General features: G+C 44.3%; 1 protein-coding gene across 1 annotated transcript; it reads left to right on the top strand.

Moving 5' to 3' along the window:
- The first annotated feature begins 842 nt into the window (after positions 1–842).
- Positions 843–21309, top strand: LOC122946702 (prickle planar cell polarity protein 3-A-like). The gene is given in 9 exon segments (XM_044306481.1): positions 843–1128; positions 13444–13529; positions 15412–15592; positions 15678–15791; positions 17190–17291; positions 17293–17331; positions 18157–18360; positions 18456–18642; positions 20238–21309. Coding segments are annotated over 9 exon segments (1638 nt in total). The 5' UTR covers positions 843–1095; the 3' UTR covers positions 20930–21309.
- The last annotated feature ends 3346 nt before the right edge of the window (positions 21310–24655 follow it).

The raw sequence follows: 24655 nt of genomic DNA, 5'->3' as shown, positions 1-24655 counted from the left end.
CGGAGCTGCAATACCAAGCACAGCCACTGTACAATGGATGGCGCTGTGATGAGCAAATAATGCGACCCTTTGATGGTCGTGGGGTGCTAGGAGTCGGTCCTCCACCGATAAGATATTTATGACCTATCCTGAGCATAAGTCATCAATATTGTACTCCTGGAAAACCCCTTTAAAGGGGTTATCCCATAATTAATGTAAAATGAAAATCAGACATCATACAGTACATGACAATAGACCCAGCACTGGACCTCAGATGGATCCAGAGATCTCCCCATTCATTGCTCCGATAGCTCTGCTAGATTAATTTCAAGCTGTCAGTTTAGTGGGCGTGTCCTTTCTCAGAGGGTGTGTCCTGTCTGCTGCAGCTAATGGATGGAACTGAGCATCTCAGTCAGCAGGACAGAGAAATTAGAAAAAGAGCAAACAGCAGGTGGCGCTATACAGATAGATTTCCGTGAATAACTCAGTGGCCATGCAAAATTTGTAATCACATGCAATTACAAAAGTATTCAGATCCAGGTGCTCCTCTTCAAACAGCTGATAGCTGGGGGTGCCGGGGGTCGGCACCTAAATATCCAGACGATAGGTCATCAATTTAAACTTCTGAACAATCCCTTTCAGAAATCTCATCCACAGGCTGCAGAAAAAAATAATCCACAGCATAGATTGACCTGCGGTACGGGTTTAAAATCCGCAAAACGTCAACTTTTTGCTGCTGGGATTTCACCATTTGCAAAGCAATCCGCGGCAAATCTGCAGAAAAAAAATCCGCCCTGAAGTTATATGACTAGTAGGTGTCTATGGAAGGAGTCACGGGTCTCTTTTTCCAACCGGATGGCTCGTAAGCCTTCATTTCTATTGTCCTGGGCAGGAAAGGGTTAAAGAGAGCAGCGTGTGCTGCCGTATGAATGCAGCTTCCGGGGTGGTGTCACTTTCCAGCCTAGGAGTGTCGTCTCCTCTTACAGGTAGGGCGGTTTGTCCCCTGGGGAGGGTCCTGTGTGATGTGCTGGGGTGTGGACTGGCTCCAGGTGAACGGAACTGAAGACCAGGAAAGAGTTACTGGGATAGTCCTCGGCAGACATCCGGAGGGTCAGGATGTTCCGCAGTTCCAGGCGGCGGCGGTCTCAGGTAAGCTGGTGTCTCCTAGTTTCTGTCTCTTTTCGACTCTCGCAAGCGCTGACGTGTGTGCCGCTGTCTCGCCCACGCTTCATTCATGGGGGGACACATCATCTAAAACTAACGTCATCAGATTTTTATTTAATTTTGTGATTTATTATTTGTGCCGTTTCTTGGATCCGGTGGAAATAGGATTTATTTCTTAGGGACTTTTTATAATATTAGAAATGCTGTGAGGTCTCAAAAAGACGGATAAGACCACAGCGAGCGATCATGGTATCATCGCCAGCTTCGTTTTCCTTTATTTGGTGTTTGAACCGGGAAAAAAAAAGGCATTTTTGGGTGCATGTGGTTGTATCCTTAAGGCTGGGTTCAGACCTGAGCGTTTTACAGCGCATTCCTACGCGCTGTAAAACGCACAACAGGCAAGAACCAATGATTCCCTATGGGAATGGTTCTCGCCTGAGCGTTTTACAGCACGTACGATCGCGCTGTAAAACGCCCGACGCCCCAAGAAGTACATGAGCTTCTTTGGGGCGTCTTGTCGCGCGTTCCCGTACATAGACTTTCGGGAACGCGCGACAATGGGCGTTCGCTTGTCTCTGTATGCGCGATTGCAAACGCCCGTACAATCGAGCATACAGAGCGCTCCATCGCGAACGCTCAGGTGTGAACCCAGGGTAAGGCTACTTTCACACTCGCGTTTGGTGCGGATCCGTCATGGATCTGTACAAGCGCATCCGTTCAGATAACACAACCGCATGCATCCGTTCAGAACGGATCCGTTTGTATTATCTTTAACATAGCCAAAACGGATCCGTCTTGAACACCATTGAAAGTCAATGGGGGACGGATCCGTTTTCTATTGTGCCAGATTGTGTCAGTGAAAACGGATGCGTCCCCATTGACTTACATTGTGTGCCAGGATGGATCGGTTTGGCTCAGTTTTGTCAGACGGACATCAAAACGCTGAAATTCTACTTAGACCACAGGATTCTACTAAAATGTACTTGGATCACACAGGATTCTAATGAAACAGACTTAGATCACACACGATTCTACTGAAATGGACTTAAATCACACAGGATCCTACTGAAATGGACTTAGATCACATAGGATTCTACTGAAATGGACTTAGATCACACAATATTCTACTGAAATGCACTTAGATCACAAGATTCTACTAAAAGGGACTTGGATCACACAGGATTCTACTTAGTTGACATAGTATTCTACTGAAATGGACTTAGATCACACAGGATGCTACTGAAATGAACTTAGATCACACAGGATCCTACTGAAACAGACTTATATCACACAGGATTCTACTGAAAGGCATTTAGATCACATAGGATTCTACTGAAATGGACTTAGATCACAAGATTCTACTAAAACGGACTTGGTTCACACAGGATTCTACTGAAATGGACTTGGTTCACACAGGATTCTACTGAAATGGACTTGGTTCACACAGGATTCTACTGAAATGGACTTAGTTGACATAGTATTCTACTGGAATGGACTTAGTTGACATAGTATTCTACTGAAATGGACTTGGATCACACAGGATGCTACTGAAACCTTCTCTGATGGCCACATAAGTATTGGGTCCTCTAGATATGCTCTTCGCAGCTGCTGAAGTGCAAGATCATTAGGTTGTACACACGCAGTAGGTCGACATCAGATTTTTCCTAGCGCCGCTCCGGTAGGGAATGGAGTAGTGAAGACCGCACACAATGATAACGCCCTTTTTCAATAATCCACAGTACACAATGAACACCCCCAACCTGCCAAACATCTTCCATCATGCAGTGCAAGTCACAGCTTCTCCCCCTCTGCCATCTTGGATGCGTTTCAGTGAAAACTTACTGCTGGGTTTTCAGTTCTCTAGTGTGTGGGACCAACTCAATGCTAGCCCCGGGCAGGATTTCTTAAAGGGGTTGTCCCCCACTAGAAAACAATGGCTGCTTTATTCCAAAAACATCCCCAACCTGTGTCAATGGGTCGTATCTTGTATTGTAGCTCATCTCTATTGAAGGGAATGGGGCTGAGCTGTAATACCACACACAACCTGTGGACAGGTGTGGCGCTATTTGTGGAGGAAAGCAGCCATTATTTTCTAGTGGGGGACAACCCCTTTATTCTTTATCCAATGGGCTTTTACCTGACAAATATTGGTGCCAGTGGGAACGCAAGCCATTTAAAGGGGACTTGTCGCCTCTCCTGATATATTTTTTAGTAACTACTTGCATCCCCCATGTAATAACAATATTGGAGCATCTATTCTTATGACTCTGCAATGTGTCGTTCCTTTATTATTCCTGCTAGAAGTTACAAATTACTTGCTATCAGTTTGCAATGAAGGTCCAGCTGGGTGTTACCAGTTAGGAGTGTGTCCCTGCATAGTCCACTCAGTGCTGCAAGTGTCTGACTGTGCAGGGAATCCCCCCCCCACTGGTAACACCCAGCTAGACCTTTATTGCAAACTGCTAGCAATTCTTTTATAACTTCTAGAAGGAATAATAAAGGAATGGCACAACATAGAGTCCTCTGGTATTGTTAATACATGGGGAATGCAAGTAGTTACTGAAACAGACATGTCAGCAGAGGTGAGGGTCTTCTTTACGCTTATAAGGCCCACTGTGTACTGCTGTCAGCAGGGTGTTGCTCCACTGTTGGCTGTGGCTGGCGCCATGGGGGAGATTTATCATCTCCCTATGAATGTTTTTTTGGCATAAAAACGTTGCAAACCTGAAAGCTGCAACGTGAACTTGGCCCAGAGTGCCGTGCGTCCACTGGTGATCATATGTGATTGCCGGGGATCACGGTCTTCAGCTATACAGTCTTCCTACAGTGGCCACTAGAGGGGAAATGTAGTACTGCATGCTAGCCATTCAAATCAATGGCTGGATGTGCGGGTGGCTTTCTGCTCTCACTCAAGGAGAAGGGTCCGAACGGGGATGCCCCCACTATGAAGTTGATTTCCCCTTGTAGGAAAGAGGTTGTGATCTGATCTGATGGTGATCATCATGTGATAGGTCTATACGGAGCTGTCAGCATGGTAATATGGCGGTCAGGTAGGCATGTATTTGAGAAGATCTGTCTGGACTCGTCACATATCTGGCAGATACGTATTCATAGATCAGAGGCAGGATACCCGCATGCATCTGCCCGGCAGGGTATGCAGGTACCAGTAGGCGCACATCAGATAATCATCTGAACTGGTAGAGAAGACTTTATGGTCTGCAGCTGTAGGACGCATCCAGTGAGCCCCACTGCGAGGACACATTGCTGATGGTCTCCTTACCACTGACAACCTATTCAATAGTTACAGAGGTGTCACGGATCATCGCCCCTTAGCTGGGTTCATGCACCCTAAGTAAATGATCAACTAAAGGAACAACTTCTAGCAGAGGTTCTCAGGACTCCCTTAGATGTGAATGGAGCATGCTGGGAGTTGTAGTTTCGCAAAAGCTGGGTCTTGCTGGCCCCTGAACTATAGCCTCCAAAAGGCTTTGCCAGACCTATAGCCACCAAATATTAAGGGGGGGGGGGAGATGCTGGGCACCATAATTTCCAGTGGGGGTAAGTGCTGGCAGCATATAATCTGTGGGGGTCATTTATCAAACTGGTGTAAAGTAGAATTGGTTTAGTTGCCCCTAGCAACCAATCAGATTCCTCCTTTCATTTTCCAAAGGAGCTGTGAAAAATGAAAGGTGGAATCTGATTGGTTGCTATGGGCAACTAAGCCAGTACGATAAATGACCCCCTTAGACCATAGATATAATAGGGCCCCATAGCAAAACTTAGTAAGGCCCCCTCCTGAGGGAGATTTCTAACGAGCTTACGTTTTTGTGAAGGAAAAAAATTTAAAAATCACCTCACCTACTTCTATGTTTCTTCAAAGAGGAACAGATGCTTTATAAATATGGCGCTCGTTCTGAACCATATTTCCCCATGTAGTTATACCAGAAAGTACAGCATATTATAAAACTGTCTGCTCACAGTCACCACTAGGGGGAGCTCAGTGCCTAGGAATGGATACAGTTACCATTGAACTAAATGGCAGCTGTAAAATTTATTTTGCTTCCTGAGCTCCCCCTAGTGGCTGCAGGAAAATGCTGTGAATCTGTGTCGGGAAAGCAATGAGAAGGAGTTCAACGCCGGCCACCTCTTACCACAGGAACCACGGCAGTGGCGTGGTCTGCCTCCATGGAGAGTATGCCACTGGTAGCACAGTTTTGCTATAGTCCCGGAGAACCCCTTTAAGACAAATGTGCCACCCATCAATAACAACTACTGACAACTCTTCCACTTCCGGTAATGGCCTCCTACATGTTTTGATCACTTTAAACAACACTTTTCAGCAGGGTCGACCCTATTAAACCAGGCATACCGCCCGGTAGGTCTGATCCTGCTGATTAAAATGATACCCGCCTTGTGAAAATAGGTTGTGGCGTCCTTGAGAAAATAAGACTTGAATTCTTTATGCCATTGAACGCTTCAGTCTACTAAGGGGTGTGACCTAGCCCCTCTGTGTCCCTCAGCTCTACAGGTCTGGCCACGCCCCATGGCACACTGAAGCCTTTATATGCATAGAGACTAAAAGTCTTTTTTTCTCAGGAACGCCACAACCGATTTCCACAAGACAGATATAATTTTGATCGTCAGGATCAACCCCACCAGTCAGCATGTCTGGTTTAATAGGGTCGATACTGCTGACAGTTTCCCTTTAAGCAGAAATGGCTCTCAAGTTGAAAATTTAGCATCGAGTGACTGGTAAATGATCTAGTTAACCATTAATTGGTTCACATCATTAGTTAGAAAAATTCCATTTCCTCTTAGTAACAACTCCCAACATGTTCAAGCCCACTCCATGAGCATCCACCATGCACCCTCTTTTTTTTATTATTTTTTAAGTATTCAGTAGGGCAGAATCTTCTTCCCGTGACTTGTCCACATAATGTAGCTTTGATCTCTGCTAGGATCTGATAACAGGGAATGTGCCCTCAGGAAATTCACACGACCGGAATGACTGGTGCGTCCTGAGCAATTACTGCACATGATTACTACTACTATTACTACTATTACTACTACTACTACTATTACTACTACTGGCAGTACGGGAGGCCTGGAGATAGTGAAGAATTTACAGGTTTTAAGTCACAATTATAGAGAAGCGCGATCTAACAAAAGTGATAACACACAAATAGTTGTGCCGCTCGTGTCTTGTATTGCGTAAACATCCATAGAAAAAGTAAGTGAACCTCTAATCTGGCACCAGGGAAAGCGGGCACAATGCCTTGCAGGGCTAGCACAGCTGAATGGAATGATAGCATTCACTTCACGACTTCAAATTCACATTCAAATGAGCAGTTAAGTGCACTGAGGGCGGGTCCAAGCAACTGTGTGCACCTTTGCTTTTCCTGCTTCCTCTGCCAGCCCCTCCCTCTCCTTCTTGATTGACAGGACCAGGTGAGGTGACCATCCCGTCAATCAAGGAGAGGGCGGGGCTGGCAGTGGAAGGGTGCACAGAGTGGCTCAGTGCTCGTAACTGCTCATTTGCATATACATTTGAAGTGCTTTTTCTGCAGACTGGATCACACAAGATTCTACTGAAAAGGACTTAGGGGGTCTTTTTTGATTGCAAGTGCGCCTCTTTTTGGCTTACTTTAGTGGAAGATTCGGTCGCAAAGGGGATTTGTGGTCGAATCTGTGACTTTTACCAGCTAACGCCACTTTTCCGAGGTGGCGGGGAAAGGGGGCGTGGCACGGGCGGGGAAAGGGGGCGGAGTGGCCCAGTTTATGGCATGGAAAATGGTCTTAAACTATGCCAGCAAGGGATCTGCCATAGTTTAAACCATGTTGCAGGCTGGTGCCTCTACATAATTTAGGTGCATCAAGCGCCAGCGCAGGATTATTAAGACCGGCGTCTAAAATGCTGGTCTTAATAAACGACCCTATTACTTTACATATGATTCTACTGAAATGGACTTGGATCACACAGGATTCAACTGAAAAGGACTTAGTTTACATAGGATTCCACTGAATTGGACTTAGATCACGCATAATTCTACTAAAACAGACTTATTTAGATGACACAGAATTGTACTGACACTGACTTAGATCACACAGAATTCTACTGAAACGGACTTAGATCACATAGGATTCTACCGAAATGGACTTGTGTTGGTCTATCACATAAAATCCAGATAAAATACATTTGTTAGTGGGTGCAATGTGAAAAAATGTGGAAAAGGTCAAGGCACTGTACATGAAACATCCACCCGTTGCCAGAAGTTTCTCGCAGTGGTTTGTCTATCATCTTATATGTATGTCCAGGATAGGTTAATGTTTCCTGTATTATGATTTTTGCTGTATTTTACCCTAGCAACCAGATGTACCTTGATATTGTATGGGATTTTAAAGGGGTATTCCGGTTTTATGGAACATGGGACCAACACAGATGCCTTCAGCTGCCAAGTGCACATGTAACAGGTCAGCCAGTGTCATAGGTAGCAAAACTGCTGACAGATGCCCTTTGAGGTCTCATCTGCTCAATATGATTTATCAGGATGAAGTTAAAGTTTTTAGGGCATATTTATTGAGACTGCTTATTGGGGAAGAGTTCTTGCTGTGGTGTTAGTTTGGGGTAGGTAAGTTGAATTTTGACTTGTGTCCACATGATGAAGGTGCCTGGGGCAGAGGCAGTTCATTTTGACACTAATATAGGGAATATATATTGTTTTCTACAATTTTACGCAATTCCAGGAACCCAAGCAGCTGTTTTAAGAGCAATTTATGAGGAATGTCCCGTAGGAAGCCCTACTGCAGATAGAGAAATGTACCACTTAGGTCATTGATGTTTTGTCTAGGACACTCCATAGTTTTTCAAGGCCGTTTCCTGCGTAGCTGAGTCTGTCCAAAGACTTCTATCATTGCCATGGAGGTGCTCAGCTATTTTCAGGAGCTGGTCCCAGAGGTAGGATCTGAACCTATCGGACATTTATTGCATATCCGGACAATGCAACAGCACTCTACAAACATAGAGCATATGAACCAGTGCTATATGCACTGTATAAAATGAATACTTAGCCATATATAATATATAGCATTTGGGCCCAGCCACCACAGCAAGGTGACCTCTTTTGGATGGGAACCTACGTTATATGACACCTTTCCTTATGCCAACTGGCCTCAAATTAATTCAGGGAGCACAGACTCCACTATATACTGAAACTATGCTATATAAAACCTATCCTTTTTGTTATGTGGCAGTATATGGTGTTATTAAGGTTTTGCGCTATTATTTCTGCATTGAATTGGGGCATGCAGGTCTGGTATATAGTAGTACTACTCATGCAATATGTTCATATAAGTTGCACTATATGGTGGTATTATTGAGATTCTGTAAAGCTCTATTATTTCTGCATTGAATTGGGGCATGCAGGTCTGGTATAGTAGTATCACTTGGATGGTATGGTCATGTGAGCTGCATTATATGGCAGTATTATTTGGGTACTGTTATGCAGTATTATCTTAGATCTACATGCCAGCACCCCTTGGGCATGGTAATACAATTTTTTTTTGTGTCAGCATGGCGCTGTTATTTTACAGTATATGGCGGTATTATTACGTTTTTTAAAGCGCTTTTTGTGCATTGAATTGGGGCATGCGGGTCTGGTATACTAGTACTACTCAGGATGTATGGTCATATAAATTGCACTATATGGTGATATTATTGAGGTTTTGGAAAGTGCTATCATATGTGCATTGAATCGGGGCATGCAGGTCTGGTATAGTAGTATTATTTGGGTGGTATGGTCATGAGAGTTGCACTATATGTTGTATTATGGAGGTTTTGTAACGCGCTATTATTTGAGCATTTAATTAAGGAATGCAGGTTTGATTGAGTAATATTATTCATGCGGTATGTTCATATACGTTGCTCTATATGGTGGCATCTTTTTTTTTTTTTAATATAATCTTTATTGAGATTAAGAATAAGAAATAAGAAATCTTTTCTTTTCAGTGCAGGTGTCTACTTTTCACAGGTAAACTGTACATGCTACAGATGTTGTACATATTAAATAGTATAAACGGTGAATACAGCATTAGCATAGGGGCTCATGCACACGACAGTATTTTGCTTTCAGTATACTGTCCGTTTTTTTAGTTCAGTATCCGGTACATATACTGAACCATTCATGTCAATGGTTCAGCAAAAAATACTGAAGTGTCTCCGTGTGCATTCTCTTTCAGTATGGCCTAGTTCACACAAACGTTTTTTTTGCGAGTGTACGGGCCGTTTTTTTGTGGTCCGTATACGGAACCATTCATTTCAATGGCTCCGCAAAAAAAAACGGGATGTACTCCGTATGCATTCCGTTTCCGTTTTTACGTTCCGTTGAAAGATAGAACATGTCCTATATTTGGCCGCAAATCACGTTCCGTGGCTCCATTCAAGTCAATGGGTCCGCAAAAAAAACGGAACACATACGGAAATGCATCCGTATGTCTTCCGTATCCATTCCGTTTTTTCTGAACCATCTATTGAAAATGTTATGCCCAGCCCAATTTTTTCTATGTAATTACTGTATACTGTATATGGCATACAGAAAAACGGAAACAAAAAACAGAACGGATCCGTAAAAACGGACCGCAAAACACTGAAAAAGCAATACTGTCGCGTGCATGAGCCCTAAGCCCGCACAATTGCGTTATGTATTATGATAATGACATTATCTTCTATATGGTGGTATTATTGAGGTTTAGTAAAGCGCTATTATTTGCGCATTGAATTGGGGCATGTGGGTTTGGTATAGTAGTACTACTTGGGCGTTATGGTTATGTGAGTTGCACTGTGTGGCAGTATTATTTGGGCACTGTTGTGCAGTATTATTCATTTAATACTTAGGTACTATTTTTTTTTTTTTGCCTTTTAAAAATGGTTTAGGAGCAATTGCAGATGTTTTGCCCGTGGGGCACACGAGTTATTATATATTTTTTTGAACCATCATTTTGGGACATCTGGACGCCTTGTCTGGCACTCTCAATTATGGATGAGTTTTATTGTTGTTCGTGCTCTCGGTGCTGAGCGCAGAATGTTTTTCAGGTATTCTGTCATTCTTGTGGTTTGCGTTGTTTTGCCTCCACGCCTATTTCTTCCTACCCTCACCCCAGGTATGGTGCTCTGCGCTTCAAGTTTAGACATTGGGCCCCATCACTGCTCCTTTGTGAACGTTCAAGTCCAAACATCTTCTAATCACCTTTAATGAGCCTATTAGGGAACTGCTCAAGCAGGAGATAAAGGATCGGGCAAACTATCCCAATTGTGATGCCAGTTCCTGATCATTTCGATTTCCCATGTAAAAAGGTCCTTAACCCCTTAAGGACTCAGCCCTATTTCACCTTAAAGGGAGTCTGTCACCACATTTGAGCATATTAGACGCGTCCTCCTCATCATCTAGCTGATGATGATGAGCCCCCAAGGCGGCGGAGACGCCGCCAGGCGGAGCAAGGGGACCGCCATGCTAGGGACCCTGTGGCCCAGCCTAGTACGAGCAGCTCTGGGGCTCGTACTAGTTTTCTGGCCCACCAGTTGAATCCACCGGAGCACCCTGCCGGTGAACTAGTCTGGTGTAGCCCAGAGCGATACGAGCCCGTGATGTGATTTTGTAGGCCAATCAGGAATCCAGATTTCCACAGTGGGCTTCACTGAATATGACTTTGTAATTTTTTCAGTGACCCAACTGGTAAATCTGATGGTGGAGCAGACGAATCTGTACGCCCAACAGTTCGTTGCTCAACACCCGGGCTCCTTTTTGGCTAGGACCGGTGGCTGAACGCCGGTTAGTGCAGCCGAAATGAGGACATTTTGGGGCCTCGTGCTGCATGTGGCCCTGGTCAAGAAACCCAGTGTCAGGCTGTACTGGAGTGGGGACATCCTGTACCAGGCCCCACTTTACAGTACGGCCATGACATGCTCCCAGTTTGAGGCCATCCAGAAAAGTCTGCATTATTCCGATAATGCAGCATGTCCTCCCCAAGGTGATCCTGCCTATGACCGCCTGTATAAGATACGGCCGGTCATCGATCACTTTGGGGACAAATTTGTACAGGCCTATGTACCTGGAAGGGAGGTCGCGGTTGATGAGACACCCAAAAAAACTAAAATTATTTCAAAAAAAGTATACAAATTAGGTATCGCTGTGTCGGCAATAATCTCCTCTATAAAAATACCCCATGACCTAACCCCCCAGATTAACACGGTCCAAAAAACAAACAAACAAAAAAAAAAGTTTTTTTTGTATCAAAAAGGATAATATAATATAAAACCTAAATAATTGTAAAAAAAAGTAGACTTATTAGGTATCGCCGCGTCCGTAAGAATCTCCTCTATAAAACTACCCCATGACCTAACCCCCCAGATTAATACGGTCCAAAAAAAACAAAAAAAGATGCAAAAAAATAACTTTTTTTGTCACCTTACCCAACAAATCTTTTTATAGCAAACTATTAAAAAGTCCTATAGCCCCCAAAATAGTGCCAATAAAACCATCCTCTCATCCCGCAAAAAATGAGCCCCTACATAAGATAATTAGCTAAAAAAAAACAACAAAAAAACTCAGACTTTAGAGATACAAAAACATTTTTTTTGTATCAAAAAGGATAATATAGTCTAAAACCTAAATAATTGTAAGAAAAGTAGACTTATTAGGTATCGCCACGTCCGTAAGAATCTCCTCTATAAAAATACCCCATGACCCAACCCCCCAGATTAACACGGGTTAACAACCAAACAAAACTTAATATTTATTACCCTGATATTGCAGTTTACAGAAACACCACATTTGTGGTCGTAAACTGCTGTATCAGTAAAAGGGAGGCGCAAAAGGAAAGGACCGACATGGTTTCTGGAAGGCCGATTTTGATGGCCTTTTTTATTGACACCATGTCCCTTTTGAAGCCCCCCTGATGCCCCCCTAGAGTAAAAACTCCACAAAAGTGACCCCATCTAAGAAACTACACCCCTCAAGGTATTCAAAACTGATTTTACAAACTTTATTAACCCTTTAGGTGTTCCTCAACAGTTAATGGCAAATGGAGATGAAATTTCAGAATTGAAATTTTTGGTAACCTTACCTCACAAAAATGTAATATAGAGCAACCAAAAATCATATGTATCCTAGAAATAATCCCAACAAAACCGCCACCTTATCCCGTAGTTTCCAAAATGGGGTCACTTTTAGGGAGTTTCTACTCCAGGGGTGCATCAGGGGGGTTGAAACAGGATACGGTGTAAATAAACCGGTCCATAAAAATCAGCCCTCCAAAAACCATACGGCGCACCTTTCACTCTACGCCCTACTGTGTGGCCGTACAGTAGTGTACGGCCACATATTGGGTGTTTCTGTAAACGGCAGTCAGGGCAATAAAGATACAGTCTTGTTTGGCTGTTAACCCTTGCTTTGTTAGTGGAAAAAATGGGTTAAAATTGAAAATTAGGCAAAGAAATAAAATGTTCAAATTTCATCCCCATTTGCCAATAACTCTTGTGCAACACCTGAAGGGTTAACGACGTTTGTAAAAATCAGTTTTGAATACCTTGAGGGGTGTAGTTTATAGAATGGGGTCATTTTTGGGTGGTTTCTATTATATAAGCCTCACAAAGTGAAAATGTTACAAGGCTTAGAAGTTTGGAAGCAAATCCGGAGGAAAAAACAGATTCGGCGCCCATTGACTTACAATGGTGTTAGTACTGGATCAGTTTTTTTTTTCTTGTCTGAAAAAAATGGATTCGGCGCCTTTGACATTGTTTTTAGTGTCGGATGATTTTTTTTCGGACAGGAAAAAATCTAATCCGGTTCCCGGTTTGTTCCGTACAACTGCATCCGAATGGAACGGATGCAGCCGGTTGTATTAAATTGTACTGAAGCGTTTTCCTCTGGTTTTGAGATCCTCTGCCGGATCTCAAAACCGGAAAGGAAAACGCAGATGCGAAAGTAGCTACCTGCATCCAGTTATGTAGTAACAATTCTGCCGCATCATTGCATATAACTCTATGTTGTGCCATCCCTCTATTATTCCTACTAGAATGTCAGGAGAGGTGGGAGGCCTTCTTTAAAGCTATTATATCCGTCCTTATGTGCTGATCAATAGGATGAGAATTTTTACCTGGAAATACACAATTCTGTTAAAATTTGATGTTCATTCAGTCCTGTTCCACGTAACACTATGCGAACGGCGAATCCATCCTGACGTAAATCTGTGTATTTCCACATGTAATGAATAGGATGTGATTTCTCTCACTCATCTCTGTACTAGGGAGTGGAGCTGAATGTCACCGGCCAGGGTCAGCCATGTCATTCCTGCAGAGAACGCTGCCCTGGTTTCCTCGCACACAGGTGGAGGTAAGTAGAAATGTAATCATCTGCTGTATGTCCGTTAAAGGGGTTGTCCCACAAAAAATATTCTACATTTTTCAAACCAGCTCCTGGATCTGAATGCTATCTGTATAGCGCCACCTGCTGTTTGCCCTTTTTCTAAATGCTCTGCCTAGCTCACTAAGGTTGACATATATGCTCAGTTCCATCGTTCAACTGCCACCAGCTGCAGCACTGGTGCGGATCCCTAGCCCTGAACTTTCTGCCCAGTTGGGGCGATGACTCTTTACTTGATGGATGGCTCAGGCAGGGTTTGGATGATCTAATCACACCTGCCGCCTGCCTGTGCTTGTGAGCTTTCAGGGCTGCTAGTGAACGATTCTTATCAGTAGCCTTGGCGCACTGGACCTTTTCTAGATCGTGGCAACCAGATAGTTATGGAAAGCGTGCTTGGCAGGATCTGTCCATAACTTGGATCACTATATTGCCCTAGAGATGTTCTACACAAACTAACACTGTGGATACGAGGTGTCCGGGGACGGGAGCTACTGCTCTAACCAGCTTGTCCAGTGTACAGTAACGGGCGTCGGACCACCACCGATCAGAGATTGATGGCCTAAACTGTCCAATCCAAGAGGTTTTGCCACAAACAACACTAATTGTTGCAAGATAAGAGATACACTTCTGATCTGTGTGGGTTTGATCCCTGGCCGTCACGAGAACAGTGGTCCCATGTTTCCATTTTCTAGCTGACTTCTGTGCAATTCTCCACCAAAAACCTATCCTCAAGATAGGTCATCAATATCAGATCAGCAGATTCCAACTTCCGGCACACCAACTGATCAGCTTTTTTAAGAGACCAAGGCGCTCCGCGAGTCTCTTCTTAGACCACGTGGCCTAGGCGCAGCTGAGTTCCATTCAAGTGAATGGGACTAGGGTGCAACACCAAGGCCAACAAGACAATAAACGGAACTGTGCTTGGTAAGCTGCGAGGAGACTCCAGAGCTCACCGGTGTTCCGGTAAGCACCATACCTTCCTCAAACAGCTGATTGGCGAGGGATGTCAGGAGTCGGAACCCTACCAATCTCATACTGATGACCATTCCTGAGGATAGGCTATGCATATGAAAATCCTAGAAAAGCCCTTTAGCCCATTTTATAGATTTTTTTCCTATACCAAAGACATCTTCCTCATCTTCTTTTCTAGCCGTGGTGACAATGCCCGGCTAATCTCCCGTCCTGCAGTGTTATTGATGTGTCACATTCCTCAGGGGACCTAAAATAACTTGGTCTTCATTGACTTGTGACCTAGCATAGTAGAAAGGGCCACCAGATGACATTGCCTGTAAATCCAAAAGTCCCTGCAAGTGGTTAATAAAATGGATTTACAAGCGCATCATTTTTTACTCTTGAATGAGCCTTTTCTCCTCACTTCATTTCCTACAATAACAATAGTTTTTATACTTGGCAGCCCTCCTGGCACATATTATTTGCAAAAAGACCTGCTGCTTTAGGGGAAGGGGCATCCATAAAGCTTTGGGAGTTATTCAGAGGTATACACTGTGGAGGAAGGACCCAAAATAAAGATGGAGCACACCAACCCTCTACCCTTGTCACCTGGTCTTCAGCAAGCCTGAACCACAGTCCTGGACCCCTAACACCCAGTCCATACAATCAACAGAATCACCATCACTGCAAATTGGTCCCATCCCTACCCTCCGTGTTACCGACCCAAATAACCCCCACCGTCATTTACTCATCACTTCTAGCTCTTTTTGTTGGAAAGGAATGGATCTTGAATGATATATCATGGATATGTTGGATACTGTTTTCTCCCAATGTCTTTGTAGGTTGACCTCCATATCTTGCCCTAGGTTTCAAACTTTTCCTATTACTTTTTTTATTCCAGAAAGATCTGCCAACATTGTCATTGCCCATGGGAAGATCATGGGAGCGCCACGTCTCCTCAGAATCTAGAGAGGTCCCTGTGCCAGATGGTAGGGGCACAGCGCTTATCTTCAGGTGAAAGCAGTTCTGACTCTGCCTTCGAGAAATATGCATGGGTACCCCCTGGACTAACCCCTGAGCAGGTATGGTATCACCTATCTTCACAGTGATATTGGGTGGTTAGATATGTCACGACAGTCATTGAAATGCTATGGAATTTTGTCTCAGGTGCACCAATATTTCAGATGTCTTCCCGAGGACAAGGTCCCATATGTGCTGAGTAAAGGAGAAAGATACAGACTGCGGCAACTTCTCTGTCAACTACCCCCACATGACTCTGAGGTAAAGACAATGGATGAGGGTTGAGCTATGCTTTCATATTATCTTTTACTTGTTTCTTGAATCTTGGTACCAACATTTATAGTGTTGTGGCAGATTTTAGTGAGGGGGACAGGGTGGTCATCCATGCTCCTGAAATTTTGGGAGTATAGAGATACCAACAAAGTGAATCTAAGGTGTTTTTTTGGGGGTAGATGTCCAACTTGGACCTTTTGTGGACCATCCATTATTTTGAGATTCTGTTGGCCATACATGCTTTTGAGAGTCTGTGAGGCCTAGAGATGTCTGTAAAGTGGAACTGAAGTTGACATCCAATTTAGACTTTTTGTAGGCCATCCATGTTTTTGAGATTCTGGGAGGCTTACAGGTGCCAGTAGAGTGTTTCTGAAGTGGCTTTTGGGGGTTAATGTCCAACTTGGACCTTCTGTGGGCAATCCATTATTTTGAGATTCCATTGACCATCCATGCTCTTGAGATTCTGGGATGCCTAGAGAAGGCAGTAAAGTAGATCTAAAGAGAATTTTTTGGGGGGCTGGCAACCAACTTAGACTTTTTGTAGGCCTATCCATGCTCTTAAGATTCTGTTGACCATCCAGGCTCATTAGATTCTGGGAGGCCTAGATATACAAGTAAAGCTCATTTGAATGGGGCTTTTTGTGTTGACATTCAACTTAGACCTCTTGTAGTCCATCTATGCTCTTAAAATTCTGAGAGGCTTAGAGATGCCAGTAGCTGTATTTGAAGGGGATTTTTGGGATTGATGTCCAACTTGGACTTTTTGTAGGCCATCCATGCTCTTGAAATTATGTTGGCCATCCATGCTCATGAGATTCTCAGAGGTGTAGAACTCCCAGTAAAGTGGATCTGAATGTGCTTTTTGGGGGTTGATGCCTAACTTGGATCTTTTGTGGGACTTGTGTACTGACACAAAATTCTCCAAATTGTAATGTAGTTCAGGTTGTTTCTTGGTTGTGGTTGGACATGTAGGCAGTTGGCCATAGCACAAGAGGTAGCAAGAAGAACGTGACTTATCTTCTCCCTCCCTTCTTTGAGCTCTGCACATGAAGGTTTATTTGATACTACAATGCTTGAAGTCACTAAATGTAGTTCCTTGCTAGCTAGATCTATTAGCAGGACACTCTATAGAAGCCCAAATAAATTATGGTCATGCTAGTTATCATCTGCCATGAGTCCCAGTGTTTCCCATTTTAGCCCATGATAGAGATTTCTTACTCCCGCCTTAGACTATAGCTCTAATCTTGACCAAGTTCTCTATACTTGGCTCCTTTCTTCTTTCTCTTTGTATTACTGTTTGCATAGGTTCTGTGGCAGACCCAGTGCTGCTGTTTGTTCTATGTTAGGCCCAGTACCGCTGTTAGTTGTAAGCCGGACCTGTCCCAGGCCCGGTACTGCTGCTCTTTGCAGGCAGAGGAAGAAGAAGAGTTGCTTATTCTCTTCGTCCAGAAACGGAAACTTGAGAATTTGGGTCGTGGGTCTGTACGTCCTGTCTCCAGAACCTATGAGTGGTACAGTCTGCCAGAAGGTAAGAGAAGATATAACTTGGCTATGCATGGAGAGTGTGTGTGTATAAGGGCAGACATACCATATGTGAAACCTGTAAAGTACTGGAGTGTACATAGAGATCATAGGGCCCTATAGCAAAACTGTACTTACTGGAGGAATTTTTTAATAAAAAGGAAAAATTGCACTCCTCTTCAGTCACTTTACTCAACTTTTACATCAGAAAAAGTGAAACATATTCTTCATGGATATGGCGCTCATTCTGAACACCATATTTCATAATGTATTCTCAGTGTATTTTCAAACCTACCAGATGACTGGCATAAATACATTAAGAAAAAACTAAAAATCTCCTATATTATAAAACTGCTTGCAGCCACCACTAGGGGGAGCTCACTACATAGGAATTTATACAGTTATTGTTGAACTCAATAGCATCTGTAAAAATCTCTTTGCTATCAGCATCCCCTAAGGAAAAGGCCATGGATTTGGGTTGAGAAGCAGGATGAGTTCTATCCTGAGCCCCTCCTAACTCAAGCCCTATAGCGGTTTCATCATTGGACTGAGCTAGTAAATTTCATGGCTCACAGTTACCGGTGGGTTGATAAAAAAAAATACATAAGAGGACTTCTTTGGAGAGCAGGGGGCCCATATACTGTGACTCTTGGCTGGGTGTGTCCGCCCATAGGTGTGTAACAGTAGGGGGTGCAAAGGTAGAAGTCAGACCCAGAATCATAGAGGAAGACACAACCTATGGACGGTGGAGAATCGGGACCCAGGAGCTTCTGCTTAGTAAGATGTCTACACTCATATACATTAATACTCATACTTCCTTATCATTGTGCAGTGTGGACAACAGATCAGTGGGGGCGATATGGCGGTATTTGCCTCCAGAGCAGGACTTGGCTCTTGCTGGCATCCTCAGTGTTTCACCTGTACCAAGTGCTCAGAGCTTCTCTGCGACCTCATCTACTTCTACCATGGAGGACAAGTCTACTGTGGCCGGCACCATGCTGAGCTTCAGCGACCACGATGCTTGGCCTGTGATGAGGTGAGCCTCCTCTCCACCGACAATCGCTATTAATGATTAATGAAATTGATTTACTTTTTGTTCTTTGGGTTGTTTTTGATTATTTTCTCTTTCAGATCATCTTCTCGGTGGAGTGCACACAGGCCGAGGGTCACCACTGGCACACCAGGCACTTCTGCTGCTTTGAGTGTGAATGTTCTCTTGTAAGTCAGCGCTATATAATGAAAGATAAGCGGTCGTATTGTTCCCCCTGCTACGAGAGACTCTACGCACAGTACTGTGACAGCTGCGGGGAGATCATAGGTAGGATACGTTGAGTTCTTCAATTCTGAGTAAAACGGAAACCTGTTTTCATATCTCGATCTCTTGGCCTTGAGTTTAGATCAGTTACAAAGAGTGTCTCTGGCTCTGGAGGACCTGTTCTGTCCTGCATTACACAGACAATCCATTGATGTGAATGGATACTGTGTAATGCTTCATTTCCCCTGCGGTGGCGCTGCAGACAAACTGAACACTTATTGCAAGGTTTTAACACAGCTGATCGCTGGAGGTCCCAGCAGGGGACACTTTGTGATGATCTTATTGTCAAGTGACCCCATTAACAAGTAAGGGTTGTCCAAAGCGAAGAGCCCCTTTAATAAGCCAGGTGATACGCAACATGGCTGACATCACTTGACAAATCTATCTAATAATCCAATGATATATAATCTTTTCTTGCGTGAAAGAGGTTTTCTAGAACTTTCTTATTGATGACCAGGCCTTTTTACGGTGGTCACTGAGGGTCCTTAGGCTAGGCTGCCTCCTTTATACGGCACCCAGATGACAGTGGGGCCACTGCTCTAACTGTCGCTATTGCTCTAAGGGGTTAAAAAGTTTTATAAAATAAAATAAAATAAAATTTGTAGAAAAAAATAGTAAAATAAAATCCCCTCCACCTATTTGGTATTGTCACAACTGCCAATACCCAATTATCCTGTAAGGTGAACGTTGTAAAAAAAACAATGCCAGAATTGCTGTTTTTAGCTTATTCGCCACTGAAAAACAAAATAAAAAGCGATCAGAAAGCATTATGTACCCCAAAATTAAACCAAGCCGTCCTGCAAAAACCTAGCCCTCACACAGCTCTGTAGAATGAAAAATAAGAGATGTTATGGGTCCTGGGATTCAGCGATACAGGAAGATTTTCTTAATCTTTTGTTTATGGGTTTTTATTATACAAAAATAGTAAACCGTAAAAAAACCTATATGTATTTGGTATCACTGTTATTTATGCAGAAAAATGAATGCTGCAAAATTTATAACGTAAAAATTCAGTGGCAGTATTGCTGTTTATTCCCATCCCCCCCAAAAAGAGTTAATAAAAGTTGTGTACCACAAAATGATGCCATTAAAAACTACAAATTGTCCTGCAAAAATCAAACACTCATACTACTACATAGACAATTTTTTTAAAAAGTTATAGATCTAGGAAGGCAATGATTAATTATTTTTTTTTTAAATCACCAAAACAGGCTGTTTATTAAGTGGTTAATGGGTTGTCCACTTATGGGGGACTCTCTGCCAGACCCTTCTACATCTCTGGACCTGTGGAGGGAAGCAAATGGGTTCGGGTTCCTTCAGTCTCCTGCCACCGCTGCCTCTCTCCGGTCCCCTCCTGACCTCCATGAAACCAGATGTTGATACGCAGAGACTGGGGCGCAATGGTGGCAAGAGACTGAAGGAGCAGAAACCCAGCAGTGGGGAGCAGGCAAGTATGCTTCCCTCTGCCGATCCGTGACATGAGTAGTGAGAAAGGTCCCCGAAGTTGAACAAACTGGCACCACTGTGGGTAATGTTTTAGCAACCTGATGGAAAAGGGCAGCTCCAATCCCACAGACTAATGTTCTCCTTGCTCCTAGGTATAGATGAAGGACAGCTATCACATGGTGGGCAGCACTGGCATGCATCTGAACGCTGCTTCTGTTGTGGAAGGTGTGGGTCGTCTCTTCTGGGCAGGCCATTCCTACCTCGCCATGGACAAATTTATTGCTCCAGGGCATGCAGTCTACCACGGACAAGCAGCGAGCGCTCCATAAGCCCAGCTCAGTCAGATGTATCTCCACGCAAGGAAACAAGAGATATCGGAACATCTACCAACACAGAGCCAGAGGGAGAACATTTTGAAGAAAGACGTATGGGAGGAGAACCAAGAAGAGCTGTGTCTATGATAGATCAGTGTGGGACACCCCAGCAATGCAACTCATATGTGACTCCAATAAGGTCCATACATTCCAGCATGAGAGGGGCGCCAAGCGAATTCTCCCGGGAGTGTTCCCAAAGACGCTCTCTGCCTGACCTCAGGAATCAGAATCGAACGGGCCCTCGGGTCACCTTCAAAATTCCTCTTAGCACTGAACTGAAGGAACCAATGCGTTTTACCTATCCGTCGTTCTCTTCCACCTCTTCTTCATCTTCTGATGATGAGGTAGATGGCTACTTTTTAGGAGAACCCATTCCTTTGCCTACTTTTATGAGGCCTCCAGGGCATCCTGCTCCTCCCAATCCTCCCCCAAAACCAAAGAAGAAAGACAAGAATTGCAACCTCTCTTGAACTATATCTAGCTTGGCTACTCGGAGGCTGGTAAATGTCACCTTCAACACTCAAGGACTTCACTAGACCTTATGGGTTCCAGAACTGTGTACCTGGGAACTGGTATTTATTAGGGTGCTATTATGATTGACATTGGGGCGATCTGTGTATTCGCTGTGCAGGTGGAAGAGGTTCTGAGAAAGTACAATCTCTTTCTCAGTTGTCATATCCTATGTAATGGAGCTCTAACCACTAGTTCCTTGTATAAACATCACAGCTTTCCTAAATGTATCTTCTAGAGCAGGGATGCTCAACCTGCGGCCCTCCAGCTGTTGTAAAACTACAACTCCCACCATGCCCAGCTAAAGGCTGACAGCTGTAGGCTGTTCAGGCATGCTGGGAGTTGTAGTTTTGCAACAGCTTGGAGGGCCGCAGGTTGAGCATGCCTGTTCTAGAGGGATGACCTACTAAAAAAAAAAAATATTTAATCACTTAATATAACCTTAGAACAAACTTTATTTTTGCAATTCCTCATCATTTTCAAGATCTCTGCTTGCTCTCACTGATTTGGAATAGCTTGTTTATATCTAGAGGGTGAAGACCTTTACAGACCTACTACGGTCTCACACAGAAGGATTTTCTGTAAGTGTAGGCAATCGCTTTGTTATGGCGGTGCTCCATGTCTGCCACGTCCTACTATCTGGGGTGGGCAGAGGGGCTGCATCACTCACTTACTCCCTGCATGACCCTCCAACAGCGGGGTAAGGTCCCTCCCAGGCTGCACAGTCTCTTCTTGTCTCCCGTAGATGTGTGCACTTCCCTGGTCTTAAAGGGCCAGTACACAATTACGCCAATCTCTGCCAGCCAATGGCTGGACACCTGTGGGTACTTAAGATGACTTTCTCAAGGAAGAGCTGCCTGAGCTTTAGCTGTTCTAGCTTGAGGTGTGCTGTTTGTCTGCCAGTATACTGAACTCTGCCTGTTTACCCACTCTGAACCTCCGCTGCCTGCCCTGACTTTTTCCTGTTTATCGTATTGACCCTCAGCTGCCTGAACTGACCTTGGACTTGTTTTACGAATACACATGAACTCTGCCTGCCCTGACCCCGGCCTGTTTCCACCTGCTTCGCACTAGGGTTGTTGCGATACCAACATTTTGATTCGATTTCGATACCATAAAAAAGTATTGTGATACTCTATACCATTCGATACCACGTGGAAAAAATAAAATACAAAAAAAGCAGCGTGCATTCCTGCATTTTATGAAATGTCTGGCCCATAATCGAACAGTCCGAGACAAGGTGACTAAAAAATGACGAATCGCGCGGTTTTTATTTTTATTTTTTCTGTTACTGCGCTCACCGCATAGAAGATATTTTTTATATTTTAATAGTTCGCACTTTTTGAGGCGTGGCCATATGTAATATGTTTATTTATTTATTGTTTATATATTTTATATGTAAAATTGGGAAAGGGGGTGATTTAAACTTAATAATTTGTGTGTGTTTTTTATTTTATTTTATTTTTTTCACTTTTTAATAATCATTAGACCCCTTAGGGGCTAGAATCTAGGATCGTTTTATCCCTTGTCCTATTCACCCTATTAGATCTCTATTAGGGTGAATAGGACCTCACACTGTCCCTGCTGCCCTGTGCATAGTGCACACGGCAGCAGGGAGGTTACCATGGCAGCCAGGGCTTCAGTAGCGTCCTGGCTGCCATGGTAACCGATCGGAGCCCCAGGATTACACTGCTGGGGCTCCGATCAGAAGCTGTCACTGCCACCAATGAATGAAAAGGAGGGGACCCTGTGGCCACTGCCACTAATGATTATAATACTGGGGTTTGGGGGGGAGGGCGCACTGGGCCACCTATGTTTTTAGTACTGGGGGAAGGGGGGGGGGGCACGCACTGAGCCACCAAACATAGCCGGCACCCTGTCATAGAGGTCGGGTGCCGGCTATGTGATTCTGCCGCCGACACACGCCGCCTATATTTGTATTAATGGGTGAGTTATCTTCATTAGTGGCGCAGTGGCCACAGCCCCTCCCCTCCTCCGCCCCTCTCCCTTCTTATTGGCAGCAGCTGCACAGGGGGGAGGGAGGGAGTGACTCCGTCTCCCCTGTGCTGCTGCTGAGAACTTGGCGCGCGCTGAGAGCAGCGTGCGCCATGGTCTCTGATAGTAGGCTGCGCAGTAGCGCAGCCTAGTATCGGCAAATGTCAAATCCCAGTATCGAATCGATACCAGTACAAAAGTATTGATTGGGTATCGATAATTCTATACCTGCTACAACCCTACTTCGCACTGGTGTTCCCGACCCCCGTGGGTCAGCTCCGAACTACACCAAGAGGACGCAGCGGCCTGGTGGCTCTCTTGCAGCAAAGTCCAGATCCCTGTATAGTGGTTCAAGGGTGAGAACCTGGGGTTTAGCCCAAAGTCAAACCGGTTAGTTGGTACAATTATTCCTCACTGTCTATTACAAGGTATGATTCCTGGCTGAGGTATATGCTTAAAGGAGTTGTCCAGCTTTTTCTATGTAATGGCGTAGCATAAGGATGGGGCATCAGTAGCTGAGCATGGTCCGACACCTGGCACCCTCACCGATCAGCTGTTTGGCTGTGGTGCCGGAACTACACAGCTCCGTCCTCTGTGTACTGGATAGAGCTTGTTACTAAAGTGCTGCTCCCGTGGAAGTCAGTGGAAGCAGCGCTGCAGTGATGAGTTCTGTCCACTACCCAGTGGATGGAGCTATGTCATCGACAGGGTGCAAGGTGTCAAACCCCTGCCAATCAGCTGGTGATTACTTTTCCTGAGGATAGGCTATCAATATCTACAGTAAGCCCTGGAAAACCCCTGTAATGTCAGATACCAATTGTTTATGAGGAAGCCAAAGGGAGAGAGCAGTTTAGACTGTTTCATGTGCATGGTCAGCTTTAGGGCTCATTCACATGACTGTATGAATGGGTCCGCATTCATTTCAATGAGGCCGCAAAAGATGCGGACAGCACGTGTGCTATCCGCATCCATAGATCCATTCCGTGGCCCCGCAAAAAAGAAAGAGCTTGTCCTATTCTTGTCCGCAATTGTGCACAAGAATAGGCATTTCTATAATGGGCGACCTGTTCCGTTCCGCAAATTGAGGAACGCACACGGCCGGCATCCGTGTTTTCCGGATCCGCAATTGACGGACTGCACAACACGGCGCGGTCGTGTGAATGAGCCTTTATACTTTATGGTGAAGTAAATTAAAGGGGTTTTCTGGTTTGCATCAGTATCCTTTAAAATAATCATTTATGAAGATCGCTGTAATTTTGTAATATATTTATTTTACCTTTATTGCTCCTATCATCCATTCTGGGCTGTGGTCACATGACCATGTCCATGCAGCTCTGTCTTATTTCCTGTGATGTCATATCCATGGGCGGGGCCATGTCAGGGGAGTGTCTATGTAACTGGATGAGTAGGAGGAGCTATAGAGCAGCTGGATGTTGTTAGGGGCGGCACTGGAGGGAGAAGAGGTGAATCATGGGTATGGTTGGATATAGAAACAGGAAGTGCTACAAGCAAACCAGGGGGATTGGTTTACATGGTAAAAACGGGTCAGGAGAGCCCAAATTAAAAAATAAAAAGCATGGAGAAGATGTACATGGGGTAAGCAAGTACATGAACTTATCTGTTAAAAATCACAGTGATCCTGGAAAGCCCCCTTTAAGTCTATACTGGTTTTAAGTCTTTGGACAAAAACA

This window comes from Bufo gargarizans, chromosome 9 (assembly GCF_014858855.1).
Source record: "Bufo gargarizans isolate SCDJY-AF-19 chromosome 9, ASM1485885v1, whole genome shotgun sequence".
Taxonomy (NCBI): Eukaryota; Metazoa; Chordata; class Amphibia; order Anura; family Bufonidae; genus Bufo; species Bufo gargarizans.
Note: the sequence above shows the minus strand (reverse complement) of the source record. Positions and strands in the feature narration are given on the sequence as shown.